Source organism: Chelonoidis abingdonii, chromosome 1 (genome assembly GCF_003597395.2).
Source record: "Chelonoidis abingdonii isolate Lonesome George chromosome 1, CheloAbing_2.0, whole genome shotgun sequence".
Lineage (NCBI taxonomy): Eukaryota > Metazoa > Chordata > Testudines > Testudinidae > Chelonoidis > Chelonoidis abingdonii.
This window is the reverse complement of record NC_133769.1, coordinates 53636311-53663067: the sequence shown is the minus strand read 5'-3', so window position 1 is coordinate 53663067 and position 26757 is coordinate 53636311. Positions and strand designations below refer to the sequence as shown.

At 40.2% G+C, this 26757-nt stretch overlaps 1 protein-coding gene across 1 annotated transcript in view; it reads right to left on the bottom strand.

The window, feature by feature from the left end:
- Nucleotides 1–26757, bottom strand: part of DOCK4 (dedicator of cytokinesis 4) — a 421428-nt gene that overhangs the window by 191904 nt on the left and 202767 nt on the right. The window contains 4 exon segments of the mRNA XM_032782929.2: nt 10982–11070; nt 13503–13635; nt 16174–16234; nt 17038–17119. Coding sequence (XP_032638820.1) covers nt 10982–11070; nt 13503–13635; nt 16174–16234; nt 17038–17119 — 365 coding nt within the window.

Below are 26757 nucleotides of genomic sequence, written 5' to 3'. Positions count from 1 at the left end.
TTCAAGATACTGGGATAGGAAAAGATTTTTCCCCCATACTGACTATTTCTGTGGAACCCCTTTGACAGAGGCCAAAGTTATAGAGTAGTGTGGGAGAAAAATGAGTTCTCACTCTGAGGTTGGTTGCAACATGCCAGAGGCAGCTTTATTTTCTTTAACACATGCAAGGGGAGAGTACTCACAGGCAGGAGTTCCCTTCCCGAGGCAGGTCTCCATTCAACAAACAATTAAGGCAAGCATTTATACCTTTTGTGACATACAGTAATGATCAACAACTGCATTTTGTTTATACATATTCCTTTCTGATATCTTACTTTTCTCAGCAATTTCTGCTACAGTCTGCATTCTATTCTTATCTAACACAAGGTTGAAAAACAGCATCTCTTACAGTTCTTTTCCACTCACCAAGGCCCTGCTTGGAAGTCTCATGTTATCAGCTGTTAGAGTTAGCCTGACACTTGCTCTTTCTGGAAGACTAAGATGTCTGCTCTTTTCCCAACTTCTACAGTATTTTAATTTGTATTGGATTTAAACGGATTTTATTCCTCTTGGCATTAGCAAGTGAAAAACTGATTGTGTATTTTTGCCCCCTAGTCTTTCTCTCAAGAGCAAAAATACTGCATCAAGAGCACAGGAATTTTAAGGGGCTTTTATTAAAGCATCAAAGTTGGCATCTGCACAACTGCTGAACCTTTCCTGCCTGATCCTAGGCAATCCATTGCTGTCTTCTGCATGCAGATGGATTTAGTCTGGGTAACGGAGAGATATGAAAGTAATAGTTTACCTCAGAACTTGCTGAGTTATTTCACATTGATAAATGAAAGCATTAAACAGATTTAAACTACATGTTGAAAAATGTCAAATCAAATCAAATCAAAATGTGTTTCTCCTTATCTAGCTATTTCAGGGCCTGGACTCAGATGTTAGGCATCTAGACATTTGGTCAGTATGTTGATTCCTGACAGCAGCCACAGGGCCAGTGGAGAGCAGGAGCTTTACTCTGCATTCTGTTACCTGTGCTGCTTTAGCACTATGATAGGTATTACTACCAGACAGCAAAGCCCCTTCGTTTTCCGTTTAAACTGATTTTTACTGAAAATTTCCCAGATTTTACAAAAAGTATTACTCCGTTTTCTCCTGATTTTCACCCTACTCTATCATTCAAATATATAAAAATATATATTTATTAGGAAAATACAATACATTGCATGAGATACATGTAGTATGATAATACATTAGTCTGTGTGTATATGCAAAGCTGCCTGTTGAAATAAGGCTATGTATTAGTCTAGAAGATACATACAATAAACAAACAAGCGTGCACACAAGCTCTGAAGTGTGTGCACATCTGAACATACTGATGAATCTCACACCCACCACATACACATTTCACACTGTTAGTAGATAATGGTTTAAAGATTTGATACACTAAAGTGGGAAGAAAATGAAAATCTGTATCAGAATACGTTTCAGAACACAAGGAAGTATTCAAAAGTTTTTAACAAACAAAAACAGGAGAAAAGGATGAAGCTGAGTGTATGCACTGCAAATGGTATAGTCCAATTAATAAATGTAAATATTTATAGGAGAATAGTCCTAAGTCTACAAAAGTAAACTGTTTATTCAAATGACAAGTTTTATTTGGGGATTAGAGATATATTGTTTTCTTAAGCTCAGAGGTAGCATTGTGTTTCGAGTTTTGTTTTAGTTCTGCAGCAAACCACACTCATGAACAGAATTCAAAGCATTAATCTAATGAACACTGTTCCCTGTCTTTCTGTCCACCAAAATAAACCCCGATATTTACTCAAAAATATTATTAATAGTTTTTTGCACTGACTTTCACCTGTTTTTGTTGTGGTGGTAATAAACACTGATAAATTCCTGGGAAATATTAAATAAAATAAAAATTAAAAACAAAGGCCCTACAAATAGTACACTATGGCTACCCCCACGAAAACACAATTATGATTTGTCCATGAAGCTCGAACCTTACTTTCCTCCCATTTCCCTCCCCACAGGCAGGAATATGAGATCATAACAAAACATCCAGCTACTACTACATCCTGGCCTGTAACATGGGGGAGCAAGAACAGAAGATCCGCCTCCCCTTTGGAAAGAAACCAGGATGAAAATTTATGAGGAACACCAACCTTCAAGCTTCTGAAATAAACCAATCAAGGAACTGGCAGTGTCTGTTCTAAGGGCTAAATACAAAAGCAGTGGAAACATTTGACATTTATATTTAGTACCTAAGGAGTCAAATTCTGGTTTTGATCTGGATTTCTCTCTTTTCAGATGAGGAGAATAATTGAGTTTTTGAAAACAGAAAAACCGTCAGTTAGCTTTGAAAATTAGTCTCCACGAAGGTGGCAAGGCAAAATGTTATGTAGAGAGTAAAGAGGCTGAAATGGGGTTTTGGATTAAGGGAAATCTCCACCAGGCTGCTTATTCCAGCTTTCTGTCCACATCTGCACAGACAGCAAGGTTGAGGACCAAGCACTGTCTATGTTTTCTTATACAGTTAAGGAGTGGAAATCCAGTAATGTATATATCGGTAATTCAGAAACAGAATTTTCAAACATTTTTTCTTTTCATCAGACAGCTACCACTAATCAAAAAGCATTCCCCTAATTCTGATTATACCTCCTATTGTTTACCAAACAACTATGAGTTGGTTGTTAAGGTGCAGTTCAGACTTCAGCTGGAGATGCAATAGGCAACTGTTTTTGCAAAGTGGAAAGAAGTCTTGTTGCTTTGTTCAGCATCAGCCCTTAAATAAATAATGATGCTGAACAAGAAAGAGGAAGATTCAAATGCAGGTTTTTCCTCTTCTTTTGATAAGTATAGACATCAAACTCTGGTGGTGGTGGTAGTACTGGGGAAGATTCAGATCTTGTCATGCTAGCTTTTGGAACGAAAAGACTGAAGCTACAGAATGTGTGTTATAAACTGCATACAGTAATGCAACAACATTTTCCATGAGGTGTCAGCAAACCTATCTGAACATACTGGCAATCTCTTCAAAAAAGCTTTTTCCTGGTTGCTAAGCAACCACAGAGGAATTAATTTAATTAGTTAATGTGAAGGAAATAAAATTACTGCATAGCTACTGAATACTCCATTTATATTACTGTACTGTATAGCTACTGAATACTCTACTTAGAATTACATCATTCTTGCTTGAATTACATGTCCAACTCTCTCTGTCACCCCTATCCCCCCCACACATCATGGCTTTCTCAAAATAGGGCTGATCATCAATCATGCAGGCTTTAGTTACCAAACCTTCCTGTTATCTGTAACAAGTTCATGCCCCCCAATGTCTTGTGCATTGAAAATTCATATAATTATATTATCCAAACCTGCTAACGGTCTTCTGGGACACATGAATAATTACATCTGAGCCACATTACTCATGAAACTGGAATACACTATACAATATATCTGAGTAAACAAACAGAATAAGTTGTATTGTGATGCAAAATCATGACCCTACCATTTTTCAAGTTGACAATTTTCTGATTGTCCTATTACATTCAATGTTATAAGTCTCCTTTCTTCTCCCCTAAGCACACTTTGGATCATATCTTTAAATAGTAAATCTGTTTTTCCTCAAAAGTGTACAGAGATGTACAAGACACACGATTGGAACCATATAAATGCTTCTTTGCAGGGATGAACTATGATGAGGGGTACCATAATCCCAGGGCATTGTAAAGATAAGGATCCTGAGTCTGAGTTATGATGCCTGGAAGAACTGATATTCACAATAATCCTACACACCATATGTACTGCAGCTACATAAAGGGCCTGACACTGTAACCCTTATTCACATGAGTAGTCTCCTTGATTTAAGTGGAACTACTTGTGTGAATGGGGATTGACGGAGCAGGCCCTTTATGTAGCTGCATAATATGACTAGATTTTCAGATTAGAGCAAGAGCATTAAGGCTTTGCACACTGAATAGGAGTATGCTGTCTACTGAATTTTTCACTAGTGCAATTATTGGCAGAACTGGTCTGAAATAAAATAGGAAAAAAACCTCTTGTCAACTTGTTTAATTGTGAAATGCAGCTGTAGTTATTTCAGTTGGCTGTATGCATAACTTGCAATAAGGTGGTCATACAGCATAGTGCAGATGACAATGTATTCACAACGGTACTTTTGGTATTAACATGGCTACTAGAAAGAACACCTTCTATTCCTCATTCAGATACGCTGGCTCCTCAGAAGCAGTATTCATAATCTCATAGACTAGGGGCCGGCAACCTTTCAGAAGTGCTGTGCCGAGTCTTCGGGTACGTCTACACTGCACGATTATTTCGAATTAGCTTAAACCGATATTACAAAACAGATCTAATAAAATCGGTTTAGCGCGTCCACAGTGGGATCCCGAAATCGATTGTTTGCGTCCATGGTCCAAAGCTACCATCGATTTCAGGGCGTGCACTGGTGGGTAGCTGTCCTCAGCTATCCCATAGTCCTCGACTTCCGTTGTTGAGAGCACAGGTGCCTGAAGGCAGAAAACACTGGTCACCCGGCCGGGTAGTGCTGGGTACAGCCTCACCCCTCCCTTTGAAGCAGCAACAACCCTTTGCGCCTTTTTCGCGGAGTGCATTGAAGCAAAGACGCCATACACAGCTCTTCCCTTTTTTTTATCAACGTGGTGGTGGGGGGAGAATATAACTGAGGGCTTGTTCCCTGAACCACTGCCAGACACTGTGTTTGAACCTACAGACATTGGGAGCTCAGCCAAGAAATGCAATAATTTTCAAGACTGCTGCTGGACCTGTGGGAAGCTGGAGTTCCTCAGTTACCCCCTCCCTCCCTTCATTGAGCGTCCATTTGAGGTCTCTGGCTTCCCTTCCTGTCACCAGCGCTAGTGTATCCGAGTTTTATTCGATAACGCTTGCATTTCGTGTTCTGTAATGAAATACAGATTTGTTCCCCCATACAGCGATGACCTAGTATCTTCGTCACGGTCTATGCTGGAGCTCTTTTTCGATATCAAACTGCAATCGCCAGCCGTGCTGATGCAGAGCCCAACGCTGGGCAGCAGGAAATTGTAATTCAAAAGTTCGGGGCTCTTTTCCCTGTTTACTCTGCCCGCTGCATCCGATTCAGATTGCTGTAGCGGTCAGTGCTGCACTCTGGGATGCGCCCGAGGCCATACGTCGATTTCCGTCACATGAACCCTATCGAGTTATCACTTATCAAATTAGCCGTACTCTCTCGTTATTGGAGGAGTTCGAATCGATTTAAGGACCGTGTAATCAATTAATGACGACGTCGTGTGAACGGATACAGCGTTAAATCGGTATATCGGCCATTAAACCGATTTAAAGTCGCAGTGTAGACCTGGCCTTCATTTATTCACTCTAATTTAAGGTTTCATGTGCCAGTAATACATTTTAACTTTTTTAGAAGCTCTCTTTCTAAAAGTCTATAATATATAACTAAACTATTGTTGTATATAAAGTAAATAAGGTTTTAAAAATGTTTAAGCAGCTTCATTTAAAAATAAATTAAAATGCAGAGCCCCCCGGATCGGTGGCCAGGACCCGGGCAGTGTGAGTGCTACTGAAAATCAACTTGCATGCCATCTTTGGCATACGTGCCATAAGTTGCCTACCCCTGTCATAGACTTTAAGGCCAGAACAAACCATCGTGGTCATCATACTCCCTTCCCTCTGTTCCCTGCTGTTCTATCATTCATCATCCTGTACCTCTCCAACCCACCCTGGGATTATCATTTTCGTTGTAATCAATCCCGTTGAGATTTTAAGATCCTTGAGGCAAAATCATTGGTCAGAATTAATCCCACGTGTAACTTCACTAGCAAAGAAGATACACTAGAGATGAATCTGGCTCATTGTTTTATGTGCCTGTAAATCACCGTGCACGCCAATGCCACAACTATATCACAGATTAAATAAAATGCATTAAAGGAACATTGTGGTTGCAAAGTCAAGGACTCCAAGTTAGGAAACTCCAGAATTCTGGTTACTCATATCATTGTGCGCATGCATAATAATAATTTCCCATTAAAAGTTAAGAGGAGTTGGGCAACTAATGCCCATGAGCATCAAATATATACACAAAGGTAACTTTCATTCTGGCATTACCTAGAGTTTGAATAATTGAATAAACATTCTTAATGTTGTTTTAACAGGTTCTTGTGTGTAATTCCCTCAATTTTTTAAATAGGAAGTTGAAAAAACAAATTACATCATGTGGAGCCATACTGGACCGTGCAAACAGGTCATCAGCAGGCTGGAACTCAGGACTGTGCAGACTTCTACCAATTGAGCTAAAGGCGTCATTGGCAGCAACAACAGACTTGCTCACTAAGCAGATCACCTACTAAAATGGGACACAACACCTCTTGCTCATAGAGTACTTAACTGTTTTACTAGACAGCAAAGGAATGTGGGAATCAGGAAGGCTGTGGAAGTGAGTGTGGTCTAATAGTAAGAGAAAGCATAGCCAAGTACTCAGATTTGGCACAATCATTCTGAAAGGCGATGGGGCTAAATTATTGAGATTTCCCATATTAGAAAGCTTAGGTAAATGTTGAAAGATATGTGGTTGCTTCTTACAGTAGGGGTATGGGATCTCGTTCAGTAAGAGCTGTGAAGTGCACAGAATTAACACCAGTCAGTGGAAGAGCTGAGACTGGAACTTATGGTGGTCTCTCAATCCAGTTCACCTTCCCTTGGGCCCAAGTGGGCAATGTCTGCAGCTACTGCAACATGTCCCCATCCAGAAATATAGCTCTACCTACCCACTAGGAACAGAGAACATGCTCAGTGGCATGGACATGCATTGAACTCTTTGGGGCTGGGGCACGTTCAGTGGAGATTTTAGTAGCATCCCTTTCACAAGCTATAAGAATATGTGCAGAGGGTGATTTTCAGAGGCTTATAACTTGTCCAATTATACAGAGATTTTCACAGGGAAAGCAAAAGGCACTTCTGTGATCCCAGAACTATCTCCCTGCCCAATTTCAGCTTCTTGTCCAAAAACATGGAAGCACTAGAGCAAAGAAATAGTTGGATTTATTTTTTTTTAAAAACATTGCCAAAATTATCAGTTTTTCACTAGTCTTGAACCGTTTTCGCTTTTCTGAGACTAAAGTAGGTAGATCAAGCCTGGTATGTTTCAGTATGAATGATTAAAGTATGGCAAAGTTATAAACAACTGAAAATGGGTTTAAAACAAAGTGTGAGGCAATCTTAATTACAGGTGTAGTTACTGGCTCAACCTATAATATTGGAAATGTAATCTAAAATGAGCAAATTACATAACATTTTATTAAATAAGGACTGGTAAAAACAGATTGGGTTACCCTCCCCACCCAACCCCAAATATTATTGATTATGATCATTCAAAGCTTTAGAAGACACTGAAAATACTTGAGCCATTATTTAACCAAAATTTAATAAGCAAAGAGACAATGCAGTAACTTCCTACATCTCACTTTCAAGGTGCTACATTTGAAGGGATATTTGTGATATACTGTGAAATAGCCCAAACTTCTGATTCTGAATACAAAGAGAACTAACTGATTGGCTTTCACTAATGTCATACTCATGTCAATAATATCCAGTAAAAGGTTGGGTCTGATTTATCATTTTAAAAGTTATATATATTTTGTTATAAGAGTGAAAGCTTTGCATGAAGCATATATGCTGAGGATTACAGCAGATCTCAGATGGTTAAAAAAATTCACTGCCATCAGCCTTGCATCTCGAATCATACCACTACTCAAGGTAGTCAATAACCACCCAGAAGAGCACTGTTTCTCGAGTCCTGTTGTTTAGTGAGTGATTCAGTGATTACCAAATAATGCCAATTTTGCTTTTCAGATAAGAAACTGAAATAAGCAATATTAAGTCTCATATCTCATGTTAATATCAATATTTACAGCAACCCACATTTGTTAAAACAAACCACCTTTTGTAAACTGTGAATTTATCTAAATCTATTCAGAAGCATACCACCTGTTTAGAAACTGAAATTAACTGTTTACTGCTCATATTAATGTTATGTCTATGAATTCTCTCACTGATTAAAACGTAAACATATGAGATCTTCCATCTGTTTAATATGTAGAGGAATTATTTAAATTAATCATAATTTAAATAGCTTTTTCCACTGATTCAGATGGGTTGCTGAAAGGTCTCTCATCAATCATTGCTCAGACACCTTTCCTGGGATTCCAAATGAATGTATCTTAGGCAAAAATACATGGTTTTAAGGTTGTGGGGGTTTTTTTTTTGTTTGTTTGTTTTTTTAAATGCAGGCAAGTATGAACAGCCAACAGAACAGAACAAAACAAAACAAGAAAAATGAAGACGGCTCTGTAGAGCCACAAATATTTTTCATATAGCCCACAAAAATGTCAGGCTTGATAACAATATACATCCCCTCTACATTAGGAGTCACTCACAACCCATTAAGAACTTTAAGACAAATGTCAATTTTCTGAGTGATAAAGTGGGTGAGGTAATATCTTTTATTGGACCAACTTCTGTTGATGAGAGGGATAAGCTTTTGAGCCACACAGAGCTCTTCTTCGGGTCTGGAAAAGGTAGTCCCAACCTCCCAGCAAAATGCAAGGTGGAACAGATTGTTCAGCATAAGTGGTTAGCACAATTGCAAGGGACCATTCAAAGTCAAGTAGCCTGTTAACACCTCTGCAGACATGGGACTAAAAGAGGTGGTTAGTGGGTTACAGATTGTTATAATAAACCATAAATCCATGTGCCTCTGTTAAATCAAAACCGTGCCTCTGTTAAATCCATGGTTTTTAGTGTGTAGAACAGTTATGAATTTAAGCTCCCAGGCTCATTTTTTGAAAGTGTTGCGCAGGGTTTTCTTTGAGGATGAGAACTGGCTAGGTCAGACACCTAGTGATTGCTTTGGGAAAAGTGTTCACCCAAGGGTGATAGATTTCAGAGTGGTAGCCGTGTTAGTTTGTATTAGCAAAAACAATGAGTCCTTGTGGCACCTTAGAGACTAACACATTTATTTGGGCATAAGTTTTCGTGGGCTAAAACCCACTTCATCAGATGCACGGAGTGGAAAATATAAATACACAGCACCTGCCTACTGTATTTTCCACTTCAAGCATCTGATGAAGTGGGTTTTAGCCCACAAAAACTTATGCCCAAATAAATTTGTTCGTCTCTAAGCTGCCACAAAGACTTCTCATCCTTTTTACAGGTGATAGAGTGTTTTTGTCAACACACCTACATTCATAGATTCAGTACCGACCCCAAAACACACCAAGAAAACAGTCAGGCACGCAGCTACTACAGAATACGCTTTGAAGAGAAAGTCCGGGATATACACCTTAATACACTTAAAACCACCTTCATCAAACAAGGACACTCAACTATAGAAGTAGACCACATCATGGAACAGGACAATCACATATCCTGAGAGAACTTGCTTCAATACAGAAATAAAAACCGCACAGACTGCAGACCCCTAGTTGTCACCTACCACCCCAAACTGAAAAACATATGGAGCAACATCAATCACAACCCAAACTTGATGGGGAGACCAGGCTGAAAGAAATTGCTCCTGAACCTCTACTTTTGGCCTTCAAAGAACCCCAAACCTCTCCAAGCTCATCATCAGAAGCAAGCTCCCCCTAGACCAGGGCACACAAACTTAAAGCTGACAGAACAACAGATGCAAAACCTGCTGACATATATCCACTGCTAACATGATCAACAATCACCACAACACCCGTTTCAAGATCCACGAGTCCTACATGTGCCTATCACAACATGTGATGGGGTATATCTCATCCAGCACACTAAATGCCCCCAAAACAATAGCACTTAAAAGTAGCACACAATCTTTAGTGTGCATCAGCAGGGACTACGTGGATCAAATAAGGTGCATCACATTAGCGTGCTTTAGAAATCATACACTTGTAGAGTGCATTACCCCATTGTGTATTCAAGCCCCAAGACATTGTAGTGTACATGTATGGGTTTGTCTACACTACAATTAGACACCTGCAGCTGGCCTAGGTTGCAAGGTGGTAAAGTCCCAGAGTGTGGGCTCCAGCCTGAGCCCAGAAGTCTACATAGGAATGAAAAAGCCCTGCAGCCTGAGTCCTGGAAGCATGAGTCAGCTGGCATGGGCAAGGTGCAGGTTTTTAATTGCAGTATAGACTTACCCTATCTTTCCAGTTGGAAAAGGTTTGATTGCTTTCCTGTAGTGGTTAAAAAAAATTGCCAGTTCCAGGAAGCATGTAAATCCCAGAGTCTCCTGTCCGCCAATAAGGAGCAGTATTACAAGACCAGCAGGCCAACTGTCTCTGTCCCTTAACATTGCTTATTGCTCTTCCCCCTTTATCCATTCTGATGACAGCTATGGATGCTGGCTATGGAGGCATAGCAAATGCTTTAGACGCCAACAAAATGTGTGTCCCTCGCCTAGTAAGCAAGAGGTTCTGCGAACAGTGTGGTGGACTCCCACTTCCCCTTGCCTAGAGATTTTGATGCATCATGTCAACGATGTGATCAGTTTTCTATTCATAATTCAAGATCAGCAGTATTATTGACCAGCCAGTACTTCCAGTTGGATATCAAACACCAGCTCACACCAGCTGATGATTTAGCCTTACATGTGACTACTACCTCTAGGGATTTGACTGTAATCAAGGTTGCATAGCAACTTAGCATCCCTTCAAAATAAAAGTTACTAATCAGTTGCTTCTGTGAGGGAATTCAGTGATGTGCTTTTAGGTTTTTAAGTTGCAGATAAAAGGCAAGATGTGCAACTTCTGTGACACTCCTCAAGTTTGTACCCAAATCAATAACAGTAACAATAGCATTCTTTTTTCATGAGTGGAAAATAATAGTAATAAAACCTTCAAAAAGAAAAAGGTTTATTTGTAAAACTTTAAAAAATAACTAAAATAATGCAATAGAACATTTTGCAACATACACTCACCAGCATTGGAGCCTGTCAAGTTGTAACGAACATTTAGCTTTTTGATGATGTTTTCATGGATCTGATACCAATCACTCTCTGTGTTGCACCTATGAAAATGGTAACACTCTTAAATCTGAAATGAAAGCTCACGGTTGTCAGACCTACTGTAACAAACTTAACTGGCTTCTCCAAATAAATCCTATTCTGCTCACCAACTAGCAGCTTGAGATTTATCTAAATCAATATGTCATATTGTTGGCACAATGTGGGTTTTGGGATGATGCCCAATGAAACAGCTTCCCAGAACAGGGAGCAGTATCATGGCAGCGCTCAGATGCACTGGTTGAGGATGTCACTGTAGGGAATGCTCACTTTGCATGGGAAAATTTGAGCATAAGGGTGTCCTTGGTGGCACTGAGTAATTCAGCTACTGCTGAATTACTCTTGTATTAATCTCTTCTTCAGCTCTAAATTACAGTGAAACTTGCCTAACGTGACCATTCAAGAGCTCAGCAGAAACAGGACATCTAGTAGAGATGGTATTTACTAAAGGGCAAAAGAAATTATGTTCTTAGTCTCACAGGGATAGGTGGCTGCCTGTAGGAGAAAGCCATTTGAATAGATTAAAAATTTCCTACGTGCAACAGCATCTTGCCACAACTTTAACACATAGCATTTTCAGTTGCTTTAATTAAAAGTGTTTCAACTCCATAATCTGACCATTATTTGAGAAATATTCCACAGAACTTTTTCTTGTCATTTAGCCTAAGTTAGTTTCAGTATCAAACTTGTTCTGTTTTATCTGAACTGAAGTACTAATGCCACATTTATTTTTACCAATGACAGACTTGGAAAGTGGAATTCAACTGTCCAATAAATACATTAACAGTGTGCTATCCAACAGAGAGCACTTTAATCTAGACTGACAGAAAATTAAAGTAAAACAAAAGTCAGCCACCTGTCCACCGTCATAGTAAATTGCTGTCAGAAGCACTGCTTCCAGCAGTTCTAATTCAGCACAGTGAGGAATAAGAGACAGGTGAAGGGCTGCTTTTTAGAGACTGAAGTGTCTTCAAGGCTCAAGTACTAAACTTTTCTGGAAGAGGAATCCCTTAAGGTGTCTGACTAGTGTATCTCAATTTACACCCTTAGAACAGATCATTCCACAAAATATTTCTTAACTTATGGAGCCCAAGGTCAGTGGAGAATCCTATGTTCTGTGTCACTGCATCCACGAAACTGAACTTTCTGCCTATCTACTGTCTGCCAAAATTTCATCTGCCATTTAATAAACCCATGCATTTACAATAATTAGATTTTGAGTAAGACGTTTTGGTTTTCCAGTCCTCTGCACTTATGGCATTGTTAATATTTTATACTTTTTGCTATTGCAGTTCTGTAATTGTTTTGCATCATTATATATAAATGATTGCCCTGCCCACTTCTTTCTGGAGTGATAAAGTACTCTTGGCAGACATGTGGGTGGTACAGGGAACTCAAAAGAAGCCTCCCAAACACTTCACATTGCCAGATAAAGATCGGCAGAGAAATTGCTATAATTAAGGTTGTTTAAGCATTTCCATTCTAAGCCCCCATTTCCAGTGGCTTTTAAAACTTTCTGAAACTTACCTCTCTCAAGCTCAAGTCTTCCAGGTTTAGGCTTTACCCAAAGGAAAATCATTTTGAAAAGATGGAGCAAAAGCAATTCAACTATTTTGGAGTATGAGTAGAGTGAAAGACAAAATACACTTTCATGGTTATCAAAACACTGTTCGGACACTGAAAACCTATGGATAGAAACTGGTAATTTGACACAGAAAGGAAGTATGTAGGAATATGAACTATGAACAAATGAAAAATCCCACTTTAGGAAAGGAAAGTACATTTTTCAGGGAGCTCTTGCAAAACGTATAAAGTGTGCACTAACGACAACCTGACTGTACATGAATGCATGGCTTAGCTGCACAGTGAAAACTCTAGTGAGGGTGTGCAGCAAATGGTTCACTGTGTTTCTTGTAAAATGGCACACTAAATGAAATTACACAGGCCTCAATCCTGCAAACTTAACAGGACTGTTTGCATGATCACGGTCTATAGGTATAGAAAACAGTTATGATATCCTAATGCATCATTCGATAATTGTATTCAATCAGGGCCAGATTAAAGTAACACGTACCCCAAACTCACATATTTCCTGATTTCTGAATGTTTAATTGTGCTATTTTTTTTAACACAATATTTTCATTTTTGAAAAAACAAACATGAAGAGTTGATGGAAGTTTTTCAAACTTCAATAAAAATGGTGAAAAATTCTGATTTTTTAATGACATTTTTTATGAAACCCTTTCCCCAGTCTTTGACCAGCTCAAAAATATACTATTTTATATCATGGGGGATTAGAACGAAAATGCTTAAACAAACAACCTTAAAAGGACTAAAGTCCTTTACTTACACTAATTAAAAGCCATTGCTTCTTGGTACAGACTGATATAAATAGACTCCAAAACTCTTAAAAAATTTAAAGGAAATACTCTCTTACATATATACTTTTAAGATAAGGTCATCCTTTGAGTCTCCTGCCAGTAGATCTGCAATGCTGAGGACTGCACAGCCAAAGGGCCGTCGGTACTGTACGTTGCAAGCATTTTTCTTTTCTCCAGCTCCCATTCGGCCTGTCAAATATAACAAAAATATGATGCATAATCCACTAAAATGCCTCCTTCTAAAGCCACAGAGGAGGGAGAGACCAGCTCAGCTGATACCTGTGGATAATGTAATGGTTTTTATGAAATTATGGCAAGCATAGTGGTTACAAATCTCCTCCATCTTTTCATATTTTCCACTTAAATTAGAACAGTAGAAAATATGAAAAGTGCATTACACTTATAGTGCATTTGTAAGGTCCAAAACTGAGGGGACACTGGTTACCTTCTTCTGACCTCCCCTATCATACACTTCTTGTGTCATACCCAGAAACTATATTCGATTGGGCAATGCTGCACCAAATTTAACATTCGGGTATCATGTGCTACTGGACATTAGGTCTTATCACATTTGTAAATATTATTTCACTACAGTTGTTGTTAATAGTCCTCTGCCTTGTGACTGATAAGAAGTGCTGTCTCTGGCGATGACAATTAAGCAGACGGGTGCTGCCCCCCATAAGAGGCAATTCAGTAACATGGTGATAAGTGGACTAATGCAAGAACAGCTATTAAAGATGAAAGACAAGAGGAAAGAACAAAGAGAAGAGGAAAGATGCTGGGGCACAAGAAAGCAAATAAGTATACAGAAACAAACAAGGAAGAAAAAAGAAGAGGCGATGGAAACCAGACCTTTTTCTAACATTCTTTCCCCTTTGATTCAAAAACAATAGCCCAACTGCATGAACAAAGCAATAGTCCAACATGCAGCTGCATGTCCTGCATCAAAATAGAGGGGAATCCCTTCCTTCACCTATTCTGATCAATCACAGCTATGCACCTTTTCTACCACGTGCCTATGCGTTTGATGCCAATTTCTGAAATGAAAAGCACCTGGTCCTAGCTGTTGTCTGCAAATGCCTTCCCATAACATTTCCCTGCATCACAGCAGCTAGGAGAGTAATCTTTCATTTTCATCAAGTACACTGTCCAAATCTTATTTTAATCTAAATATTTCAGCAAGTGTCTTTGGTCTTTCAATAGCACTCTCTCATAATCCCACATCAGTGCTATGTTTATGCAGTGACAAATGGCCAGCTATTTATGACTCTGCTGTGTTTCTTGTTCCTTCTCTCTCTTTGGAATAAAAAGATGCTGGGTTCCCTACTGAAGGCCCTTAAAAACTGCACTGGCCTTTCAGACAGTCTGACTGTGGAGCTAATAAACATATAGAACCTATTTCAACTTTACAGAATCAGAAGACATAGAGGCTTTGAATTGATGCAACTCAAATAGCATATGCAGTGACTAGAATATCAAGACTGTCATACAAAATTCATAGGCATACTTTCTGGAATCTTAAACTGATCTAAATGCAAAGACTTGAGGTTTTTGCCTTGCTCTAAAAGTCTAGATTGTCAATATTTTAGGAAAATGGTCAAACAAAGAGGATTCTACACTTTGCCCTTATTTTAAAGGTTTATTCTTACCAACTTGGCCCATTGGCTCAAAAGTTAACATTTTACACCATTTTTGCCTCAAAATTGATAACCACCCAATTTCCTACATCTTACCCATTAAATGAGTATAAGCCTCCCAGCTTTGAAGTCCTGGTGACGCACTACAACCATATAAAAAGGAAAAAAATATGCAGAAAAGATCTGAGACACATGGCTTATTCTGTATTAAGACAGGTATGTATTACAGTATCCAAACCCAGAGTGCAGTACAGAGGATTATTACAACAAAAATAAAATACTCTTCAAAAAAATCAGGAAGAAATGAAAGAACACTTAGTGCTGTACATCAACTATACCATTATTTTACAGACAACAGTGCATATCTCTAAAAGGAGAAATACTCAGGAATGATGTGAAGATTACCGGAGTTAACTCAATATAGCCACAAGACAATTTCTTAAAGAAACAGATTAAATAAAGTACATGCTCTTCACTTCTACAGATCTTAAGCATTGTCTTTGGAAGAAAGCAGATTTGTTCATATCATATGTTAAAATTTTCTTAAAGGGAACAACATCTCCACTGCAGTTTTTTCCCTTATTGAATTCGTTTGAACTATTTAAAAGAAAGGGTACACATTGTTATCAGTCCATTTATGCTAATTAGGTCTGCTAAATTTCCAGACAAGTTGTTCTACTAGTGCAACATGCCTCAAATTACTCTGTGGGAGTAAAGCAGGTTTTTAAAACTCCTTTTAAACTCATTCATTATGCTAAGACAGTTCATATGACAGGCATGCATGTGCTTTTGGGTACTAATCAGAATAGTATCCTATATTGTTACGGGTCCTCTGTCCTTAAGGGATTATAAATTTAGCTTCTTAAAGCATTTAAAATATTAGCACAGAGCAATGCTGGGAAATTCTAGGCACATATTATTTGCTATTGCGTATCAGAATGTAAGCACATTCTTTTCAAAGCTTACTCAGACATACCACCAGCGAATGTGACAGATGCCATAAGCAAAACTCAAGCATGTTGTCTTTCCTTTATTTACTGTCCAGTGCCTTCCAAATGTACAGTTTATGCTGGCAAGCTGTTGTACATACCTATGCGGATAATGTGCACAGTGATGTAGATGTCCTTCCTGAGTTCACTGCTACTCAAATCCTGCAGAGAATCAGAGTCTCATTATTTTTGACCCACAATTAAAATATGACATTTAAAGATCTTAGCATATTACTATATGTGCCAATGAAAGTGATAAATGAACACAGAGTGCACTTTTAACAGAGGATTTGTTACAATACAGTATTGAAAATACATCCTTGAATAACTTTAAATTTGTGGACATGCAGGAGTATGGGCAACTTCTGTCCTAAAATGCTATGGAACAGATTGTGCCCTGCTGCATCAAGACTGCACAGGGGCAGGACGCAAGGAGCTCCCTCATGCGCCCCTGCACATGGATGATGCATGACTGCAGTCCCTACACTCTTTAAAGCACAAGGATTGCTGTCTCCAAGCAACCCCAGGGTGCAGGAGAGACAAGGAGGAGTGGGGGGAGGAGTATGCTGTACTTGTGCACTGGGAAAGCACCAGAAAGTAGGCATGCTGTAGCCCACGAAAGCTTATGCTCAAACAAATTTGTTAGTCTCTAAGGTGCCACAAGTACTTCTGTTCTTTTGCGGATACAGACTAACACGGCTGCTACTTTGAAACCTGTCAGAAAGCCGGCAGAATTCTTTCTGGTGTTCCCCCAGGTGAAGTGCAGCACTGCAAGACCTTTAGCATTGGTCTGTGCCTCAATGATGTAACAGAATCTTTCATTAGGATTCAAATCAATAGCCAATCAAACTGCTCCGACACAGCACTGAACTATTTAATGACACAACAGTTAATTTACTCCATATTTTATTTAAAATATTCAGTACAATTGCATGAAATGAGCATAAAGGATGTGTAAAGCTCACCACAAAGAGAGAACAATGTCTTTCTGGCTTCTCTGGACATTTTGGCAAACCATTCCTATTCAGTCTTAAAAAAAACCTCTCGCTGAAAGAAAAATAAATAGAGTAGGTTGAGTAATGTTAAGGCAAATGAAACTTCATTCTGAATTTCTTTCAAGGTGAAATCTTCCTCAAAATATAGAACAATTACATTTCTAAGAACTTGATAACAATAAAAAAGTATACTGAATGTTGATGTACTGTTTATTGTAATTACAACAAATCTGAGATTAAATAAAATTATTTTTTGGACTGTGATTTTGTAGAATTGTATTCACTTCTTGTGAAATGATGTACCTACATAGAAATATGAAAACTATAAAATCTAGGTACATTGGACATTATTACAGAAGGTATGCAATATGTTGGTACGGATTCTAAACTGTGCAGGTATTGGCATAATCACACAAACTGGCATTCAGTCAGTATCTTTCCCACAGATTAATAAAATTGTCAGAGGAAAAGGTAATAGGTAAGATGATGTTGACGATAGTTGTCCCTACTATTAAACCTTAACTTCCACCCTCCCTAATGTAGCTAGACTGGACGGATTTTAGTAGACTATGGAATAAGAGCCTCCATAGCTGCTGTCAGGAAAGCATTATTTCCAGAATTCTGCCTTTAAAATCTGTCAGTGTTTGCTAAATGCTACTGTGGAAACAAGTATCAAAACAAAGAGTTTGGCAAATTTAACACTGCCTCTGCTAAAGCAGAGATAATGAGAGAATTTTAGAGCCAGTGAGGGGGCAGGACCTATGAAAAAGGGGAGAAAGGATATTTGTTTCATTAAGGAAAGATTCCCACTGAATTTTAATGGGAGTTGGATCAGGCCCATAGGAAGGTTCACTATATGAAACAGGCAATTCATGTGTGGAGGAAGTTTACAAGAGAGACAGAACCCTCCATGCGTTGGACTAATTCTAATGGGATGGGTCATAACCCTATTTTTAAAGGGTGGGAACAACAGGGTCACAAATAGTACTTCCCTCCCACCCCCAGCCAAGCAGCTGTCTGGATACCCCAAAGTTATAAAATAAATTACCAGGAGATTATCCTGCACATACATTCCTAACTACAGCTTTCTCAGCTGTTGCTATCTCTTCTGCCTATGGCCAAGGCCCGAACATTTTTGCCAATGTTTTATACTAATATACATCTTTTAAAAACAGCAGCAGGAATATTTATAGGAATATGCCGGATGAGATACAAAACCCTGAAGATGAGTTAAATCTTTCTTTTTCTGTCATTCCCTAGTCACAAAATCTGGAGACCAATCATTTAATCAAAATCATATTTAACCTGAGCTACAGTTGAGTGTTGATTTAATTTGTATAAATCAGCCAATCTGGGCAGTTTGAACCCCCGGGTACTTAGACTTTTTATTGGAGTAGTTCATTTTAAACCACATTCCCCATTTGTAGCTACCCAGTTTCCCATTTGATGGCAGAATAAGTGGAAGCTAAGAGTAGGGTAGTCTAAACTCTTGTATATTTCATAGGTAGAGACTTGGAAATGTCATTTCTCAAGCACACACACACATACTTTAGTATATAGATCTCCATGGTAACTTTAAAAGAGGGTTTAAAAATAAGGTCACTCAACATTCTGTGCAAAACCAAACTGTTTTCTGCTGCATATGAATTTAAAAGATGAAGTGTTTTTCAAATTAAAAAAAAATAGCTCATTTTAATACAAATATAATACACTAAAAGAGTGCTGTTATATCAGATGCTGTATTCTCCAGGCTGTAAATAAACTTCAAGTTAGCAATCAGCATTGCAAGAATATTACTGTGTGTATTATATAGCGCTTAGGAGCCGCAGTTATTGGCCAAGATGTCATTATGGTAGATGCCATACAAGCACATAACAAAAAGATGGCTCTTATCCCACATCGGCTACACACCCTGTCTCTATGATCTGCAACCAGCAATGAATCTGAACTGTGGCAATATAATTTTAGTCCAGGCAACCAACAAGGCTGTGCTGAATTTCACCGCCTTATCTCCAGTCTATAGACCTGTCCATCAGTCATGCGTATAAGCAGCAGTGGATGTTTCACTGCATGATTTGTGCTTAAAGCAAGCAAATGGAAATGACTGTCCCAAACAAGAACAGCAGCATCCAGGAAACTGGGTCTTTGGCAGACTTAACGGTGTTTATAAGTAGTTTTTATAGGCTGACAAATGTTGAAAGAATATTCATGTCCTCCAAAACCCAGTGGTTGTTGTAACAGCTTATTGTACATTCACATGTCACTTCATCTTTCAGATGATCCATTCATTCCTGCTCTATACCTTCTCATATAGCAAAATAGCTTGTTATCGCTTACACACGCTTGAAAAATTTACTCAGCACCTCATAGCTTGAGATATAAATCAACAAGTCAGGGTAAGAACACATGGACTGTTTGCCTGTAGATTTCCAAAGACACTTAGCTCACATTTGGAAGGTTGCTTGCACAAATATAAGAGCTAGACATTTATTTTTAGAAAAAAAAGTACATTTCGATTCTGCAGATATCAAAGGCACTGCCCTAGAAATGCTTCCTACTTGCCACAGGTGTGCGGATTTTTCAAGCCCTGATTACACACGCTCTCTGCAAGGCTACGCAAGTGTAATTCAGGATACAATTATTAAAAACCAGCAAGCAAGCACTGTCATGCCATACAGAAATATACCGATTGAGATGACAATTGGTGATGCAGAGCTAAATCTCTCAGATGTATTTTAAATGTAGCATGACTGAAGGGAAAAAACTAGATGCAGTTTCCACAGTATGACTTTAACAAAAAAGAAGCAAAAGCTACAGTTCCAACTACAACATTAGAATACGTTGGCAGAGAGCAAATGTGAGCAGTCAGCCTTTTAAAATGTTAAAAAATGTTGATATTCAGTTACTTTTAAGTACAGAGGGCATGTGTGTTCGTAAAACCTCATGTGGATTTCTTCATAGAAACCACGTTAGAAAATGAATGTAAAAAGTGAACTGCTTTACTAAAAGAAAGAGACAATACAGAATTTGAGAGATCTAACAGCTTGGCTTCAATCAGCCAAAACTCCAGATTATTAAAGCTGAGGCTAGTATTTTACTTCTCAGCAGTCAGTCACCGGTAAATATACCTGGCGAATATGCACCGCAATAACCCAAAGGAGACAGATCTTTTCTTTGTATTAAGGGCATTTGATTATAGCTTAGACTTCTAAGCATTTTTCTTAGTGCTAAACTTGCCACTAAAATATGCTGTGCACATTCTAGCTCTACTGTCTTCTGATAAGAAATACAGAAATAACAAACACTGAAGAGATTAATTTAAGCAGGTCAACAAGGGATTTTTGTACTGAAACATCCTCTGTAATACTGAAGTAACAATGTGCTCCAAATCTGCAGTTTACCGATTGCCTTTAAAAGTAACATGCCACAAACTGTTCTGTTTTCATAACTGATTCTTATTGATTTATATTACTACTTGTGTGCTATTAGTCTAGACAGATTCCCTATTGTATGACTTTTAAACATAAATCTGGCTGCCTTTTTTACATTATGCCACATGACATGCTGTTGTAGAAAAGATTACCTTAGAAACTGGCCAAATTCCTCAGTATAACATTTAATTTTTATGTAATCAACATAAAATGTATGTCTTCAAGTGGGGAATAAAAGGCAGGAGTCTTTAGTCATTGATAACATCAAATTAGTTGCTTGCTGTAAAATTCAGTAGAACAATAGAAGCAGATGAAACTTAACAGCACAAACTCTGTTTTACACACAAACGTTGTGGGTGATAAACACAGGAAGACATTTGTTTGATATTTCACCACTAACACAACATGTACCTGCCTCTTGTTTGTACAATATTTTGGACTGTATTTCTACTTCTTTGATTGGTTTAGTGGGCAGAGTGTCATTTTGAGTAGGGTGAGGTAAAAAGATGAATTTGAGCTGGATGCCTATGAAAACAAAGATGGATGACTAAATTTCTTCATTCTGTCTTAATGGAATAAATGCTACAGATCTAAGGACTGCCCATCTGGGCTGGAAGATCATCAGTTCCATAGAGCAGATTCAGATTATAATATCTTGCTGATCTTGGTTAGGAAGAAGATTGCTGCTGATACCATTAATTAAGAAAACAGAAACCTATGTGCTTAGATGGGTACACCAGGAATGGATTTGTTCTGATGGCAGATAGATAATAAAATGGTAATTGATTTGTTCTTTTCAGTCCTCTGATTGGCATGAACTTTATTATTTATATTTAGAAGCTACTGTAGGTGCTTAATTACAAATCTGAAAAAAATAAATTACATAAACTCGCTCACAACAGGTAGCAGTAAAAACTTTGGATCAGATCCTGCTTGGCTCCTGCTCCATGCCCTTTGTGTTGTTGATGTGGTACAAAGGGGCCAGAGAGCTGGCTTCAGCAATGAGCTGGGGATCCCCCAGCATAGTGGGCATTCCAAAGGGTGTGACAGTTCTGAGCTCAACCAGTTTTGGGGCAGTGGGCCAGTCTCTCTGGGGCTGTCCAACTGCTGCAAGCTAGAGCATCACAATACTAAGCCTGGTTTGATCCCTGGCTCCCCGCAGGATGGGATGGGAGGTAAATAGAAAGCCACTTCTGCACACCCCTGAAGCTGGTTTTATAAGTGAACCTTACAAGAGAGCAAATACCAGAGCCAGGGACCCTCATCTGAGGGAGCATCCCAATGTATGGAGATTCTCCACTGGCATAACACTCTCCTGCAGTCTCCCATGCCAGACACCACCGTCCAATACCAAGCGTAAGGGAAAGACGGGTTGGGGGCATGGCAGAAAGGAGAGGGGACTGGATATGAGGAGCAAGGCTGCTCTATGGCCAATTCTCCACTGGTGTAAGGTGCCTGAGGGAACTTCCATCACAGATAAAAGTTAAAACTGCCCCCTTGTAGCTTTAACTTGAGCCAGGGCTTGACAGCTGATAATCAGTGATCTGTAACCAGTTCTTGACCCACCTCTATCTCCATTGCACCTGAGCAGCGCTGGGCCCACATCTTTAACAGTTACCAATACACCAATGAATGTGACCTATGTAACAGTCATTATGTATTAAAACAATGTATGACTGTATTGCAATTTTAAAAGACACTTATTATCAAAGGCCATAACCCACTGCTATCTGTAGAAGTTTTCTGAATGCAAAGATCGAGGGTAAACGATTACTCTTAATTGTGGACAGGAAAAATAATTATGGATGAGGTAAAATTACTGAACATTAAGTGTAAATTTATGCTGGCTGAAATTCACTCTCCTCACAAAGTAGAAGTGCCCACACTATGCTGATAGAATGACGAATGGTTGGGGAGGGAGAGTCCATCCTTCAGTCAGGACAATAGTGGGGAATTGCCACACACCTCCTATTGCAGCCTAAAGGTTAGAATAACGACGGCAGCTCATCCACACTGGTTGCACACAGCACTGTGGTCTGCATAAACGTGCATCCATAGCCTCCCCCTGAGGCACCCAAGTGGCCTTCCATGTTGGCCTATATAGGGCTAGTGCAGAGATCTGTATCACTGTGCACAGGGTGGGAGCAGGCAGTCTCTACAGATACTCAGCAGACAGACTCCACTCCCCATATCTCAGTGCAGCCTGTACATGGGGTGAAAGGGTGCAGATGAACCTGCACTGGCCTTCCACATCTCAGGTGAATTTCACCCACTGAGTCTAGCTCCAAATCAATTACATCAAGGATGACAAAGGGGCAAAAAAGGCTGATTATGCTTTCCTGCTCAAATACCAGGAAAACTTCACCCATAAATGAGGGCAGATACACAATCTGCAGGAAATACTGAAAACCAAATGAGGGAGGTTGTTTGGTTCTTTCCCTTCTTTGTACAGAAAATGTGACCAAAGGAAACTAGAATTTGTAACTTGGATGTTAAATGGAAGTGTTAGAGACCCATTTAGTTTGTGTAGAAAACCAAGTGGGGTCACAGGCAAAGATGGTGGCCAATATTCTGGCTGGGACACTCAAGAAATAGCTCACAACTCCAGCAGCTGCCTAACTGTCAGACAGAAGCACTTAAGAACTCTTCCAGGCCTAAAAACCTCTCCAGTCTGGGAATCTGGTCTCTAAAACAATGGACAAAATCTATGTGGCCCAACCATCAGCCTCCTGCACTAGCCATGCAACAAGAGAGGGAGCCTGCACTGTGCTCTTCCAAAGAGCAGATGAGCTGACAATTCAGCATGGAGTCTCCCAGAATCTTAGGAAGAATTTTTGAGCTAACTAGAATTCCTCCTGCAACTGTCACCATCACAGAGCTCCTCTTCTCCTCCCAACACAACGACAAGCTGATCCTATGAATTCTCAACGTCCAGCTGAAGCAAAAAGAAAGGCAGCATTCTTTCTATATCTTAAAAAATATCAAGCACTGAGAAAACTGCATGTCTCATTTGCAGTATTGCCAACACTAAGCATTTAAAAATTGTGAGTCTGGTGCCAAAAAAATCATGAGATGACTTATAAGTCATGAGATATTTTTAAAATAATGTGCAGATATTGTTTATTTGTCTTCTAATTTTTGAGCCTTTAGTTACATTTCCAAATTTCCATAACCAGGAGAGCCAGAAACTTCCCTTTTATTAAAATAAAAGCTGAATTTCTCTTGTAATCGCATGAACCTGGGCCTTTAAGAGATGCTGTAAGACTTGCATTTAAATCATGAGAGTTAGCAACATTACAACTGCTATGCTTATTTTCAACTTGCTGGGATGACAACACTTTGAAGTGATGCGTGTTGTAAGGGGCAGCTGTGTGAAATTATACCAAACACTGTGGTCAACTTCAAGCTAATGCCTCATGTACATCTTTAAAAATGTATTTAGAAACAGTTCTGCTGATGAACTTTGTTTTTAATTTCCTTCCCACCAAAAAACAGTAGCTTTATTTTTTAAGAATTCATCACATCCTGCTGTTTTATTTCAAGTCAAAATCCCATTTTGTGACATCAGAGTCATGTCCAAGGCAGCCACAAACAATGTTACAAAGGATGTGGATTTAAAGTAAGAAATAAGCAGCAGGATCCGATTAACTTCTAAGGGTATGGCTACACTGGAGAGTTGCAGAGCTGGTGATGAGGTTACAGCACTGCAACTTACTCTGTGTCCACACTTGCAAGGCACAGCCAGTGTTGCAACTCCCTGGCTGCAGTGCTGGCTGTACACTTGGTCTGCTTGGGGTGTAACGATTCCAGCACTGGTGATGCAGCGCTGCTCATTAAGTGTGGCCAGCAAAAGTGCCTTTATTGGCCTCCAGGGTATTAGGAGGTATCCCAGCATACCTTTTCAGCCACTCTGCTCATTGTTTCGCACTCCACTGCCCTGGGCTCAGGTGACCCGCCCTTTAAATGCCCCGGGAAATTTAAAAATCCCCTTCCTGTTTGCTTTAGCCAAGTGGGAGTGCATCAATCCAAACAATCAATCACCTGACCATGCCCTCACACCCCCAAATGAGCCCCAGCATGGAGCACTGCAAGTCTGCAGGAACCATCAGTTGTTTGGGGTGAGAAGCTGTGCAGTCACAGCTGCGCTCCACTGTAGAATTAGATATACCTATGGGCCAGATTATCAAAGTCCATGCGGGAAGGGGCCATGAACAGGATGTGGTGCAGTGCAGACGTTAAAGTAAAGGGCTACAGAGCGCCTTACTGCAAACCCCGTGAGGGAAAACGCATTCGCTAGGTCTGCCGCCCACGACTGCCATTTTACAAGGGGCTGGATGCAAATACTTGGGTGTGAACTCCACTGCCAATCAGGACCACGATGGACAGTCAGAGCAGGGAGAGGAAGGGGGAGGGTGTAGACAAACCAAGCATGAGGGTACTGGGGTGGGGGGAGACCCCCGGGAGTCACAGGAGTCCCATGCAGCCAGGAGCTCTTCTCAAGCCAGAGGAAGCTAGCCAAGTCAAGCAGCTGGAATGCTGGTTGAAAGAAGAAGCAGAGGAGAGGGTTCCCGCGTAAGCAGCCTTTTATTTTCGGATGGAACTGTTTTTTGAGAGTGGGGTTTTGGCTGCCTGCATGCATGCTAGATGTGGAACAGCCCATTTGATGTGTGGCCTAATCACGTCGCGGTTATCAGGCTTTTCTGGTAATCTCTTCAAAAGTTTCAGCCAGAGTGGGGGCAATGTGCTGCGCAAGTTTTAGGGAGAGCCCACTGTGGGATCCTTGGTCCGGTCAGGCTAACGCGTTCGGCACTGGGCCGTGAGGGGGGGGGACATTGCTTGCACACAGGCAATGCATAGGGACCAGGGCGGAATCCACATTGCTGTAGAGACCCTCCGCTCTTCCCAGGTAGCCCGCAGCAGAGAGATATCTAGCAGGATAAAATCCTGTGAAAATGTAGGGATAGTCTTCAGTCCAGGTCCCCCCCAGGTTCTCTCTTGCCTCTCCCCAATGCCCACAGAACACCCCATGTGGCCTGGCTCAGAGCTCCCCTTCCCCAAGCGTGAAGCTCGTCGGCAGCGAGTGGCTTCATTAATCACTCATTCCCCAATTCACACCATGTCTTGCTTCTGTGGCCTCTCTGTGCTATGTTTGCTATGCGTAAATGTTGCTAGAAATACTCTAAAAACTCCGTTCACTGTGATTATAAAACAATGCAGCCTCTGTAATAATTGTTTCTATTTCTGTTTTTTTAAGTGCCCTATGATTACTCCGGCCATTATCACGGACTAGATGAAAAGGCTACAGAACCTGAGGGAAGGGAAACCAGGAAAAGACAAAAGAAGAATTTGTGTGAAAGCACGTGTATAATCAGTATGCCAGAGAGAAGAAGAGGTGCAGGACTGGAGAGATAAATGTATTAGTGGAGGGAAACACAAAGCAGGAGAAGGAATGGGCTACCAAGAAAAGAACAAAGCAGGCTGATAAGCCTCCTGGCGTGCCAACGGACTGTATGCAGTCACTCATAGCCATGCAGGCAGAGCACTACCGTGCTGTCCCCCCCTGTGCTGCGCTTCCTAGTAGCCCTGATCTCTGGCTGATGCAATTCATGCCTCCAGGTGTTGAGTCTCGGAGGTCCAATTCCTCCACTGGAATGTTTCACCCCTCTTCACAATATATGAGGTACAGCCGCGGATCAACCGGCAGGGAGGCTGCTTTCCCTAAGGTCAAGCTTCCCTTTTTATTATATAAGACACCTTCCAGCGCCCTTAACGGCCAAAGCACACTCCAAAGTCATTCTGCACCGGCTCAGTCTGTAGTTGAACCGTCCTTGCTCCTGTCAAGCTTCCCTGTATACGGTTTCATGAGCCATGGCATTAACGGGTAAACAGGGTCTCCAGCTTCCTGAACAGGCCACTGTTCCAAAAGATGCGTGCATCATCCACTTTTCCAGGCCAGCCTGTGTAAATGTCAAGGAAACACCCACGGTGATCCACAAGCGCTTGGAGAACCACAGAGAAATACCCCTTCCGATTAATGTACTCGGATGCCAAGTGGGGTGGTACCAGAATAGGGATATGCATCCCATCTATCACCCCTCCACAGTTAGGGAAACCCATTTGTGCAAAGCCATCCAGAATGTCCTGCACGTTTCCCACAGTCACGGTTCTTCTTAGCAGGATGCAATTAATGGCCCTGCAAACTTGCATCAACACTATTCCAACGGTTGACTTTCCCTCTCCAAACTGGTTCGCGACCGAC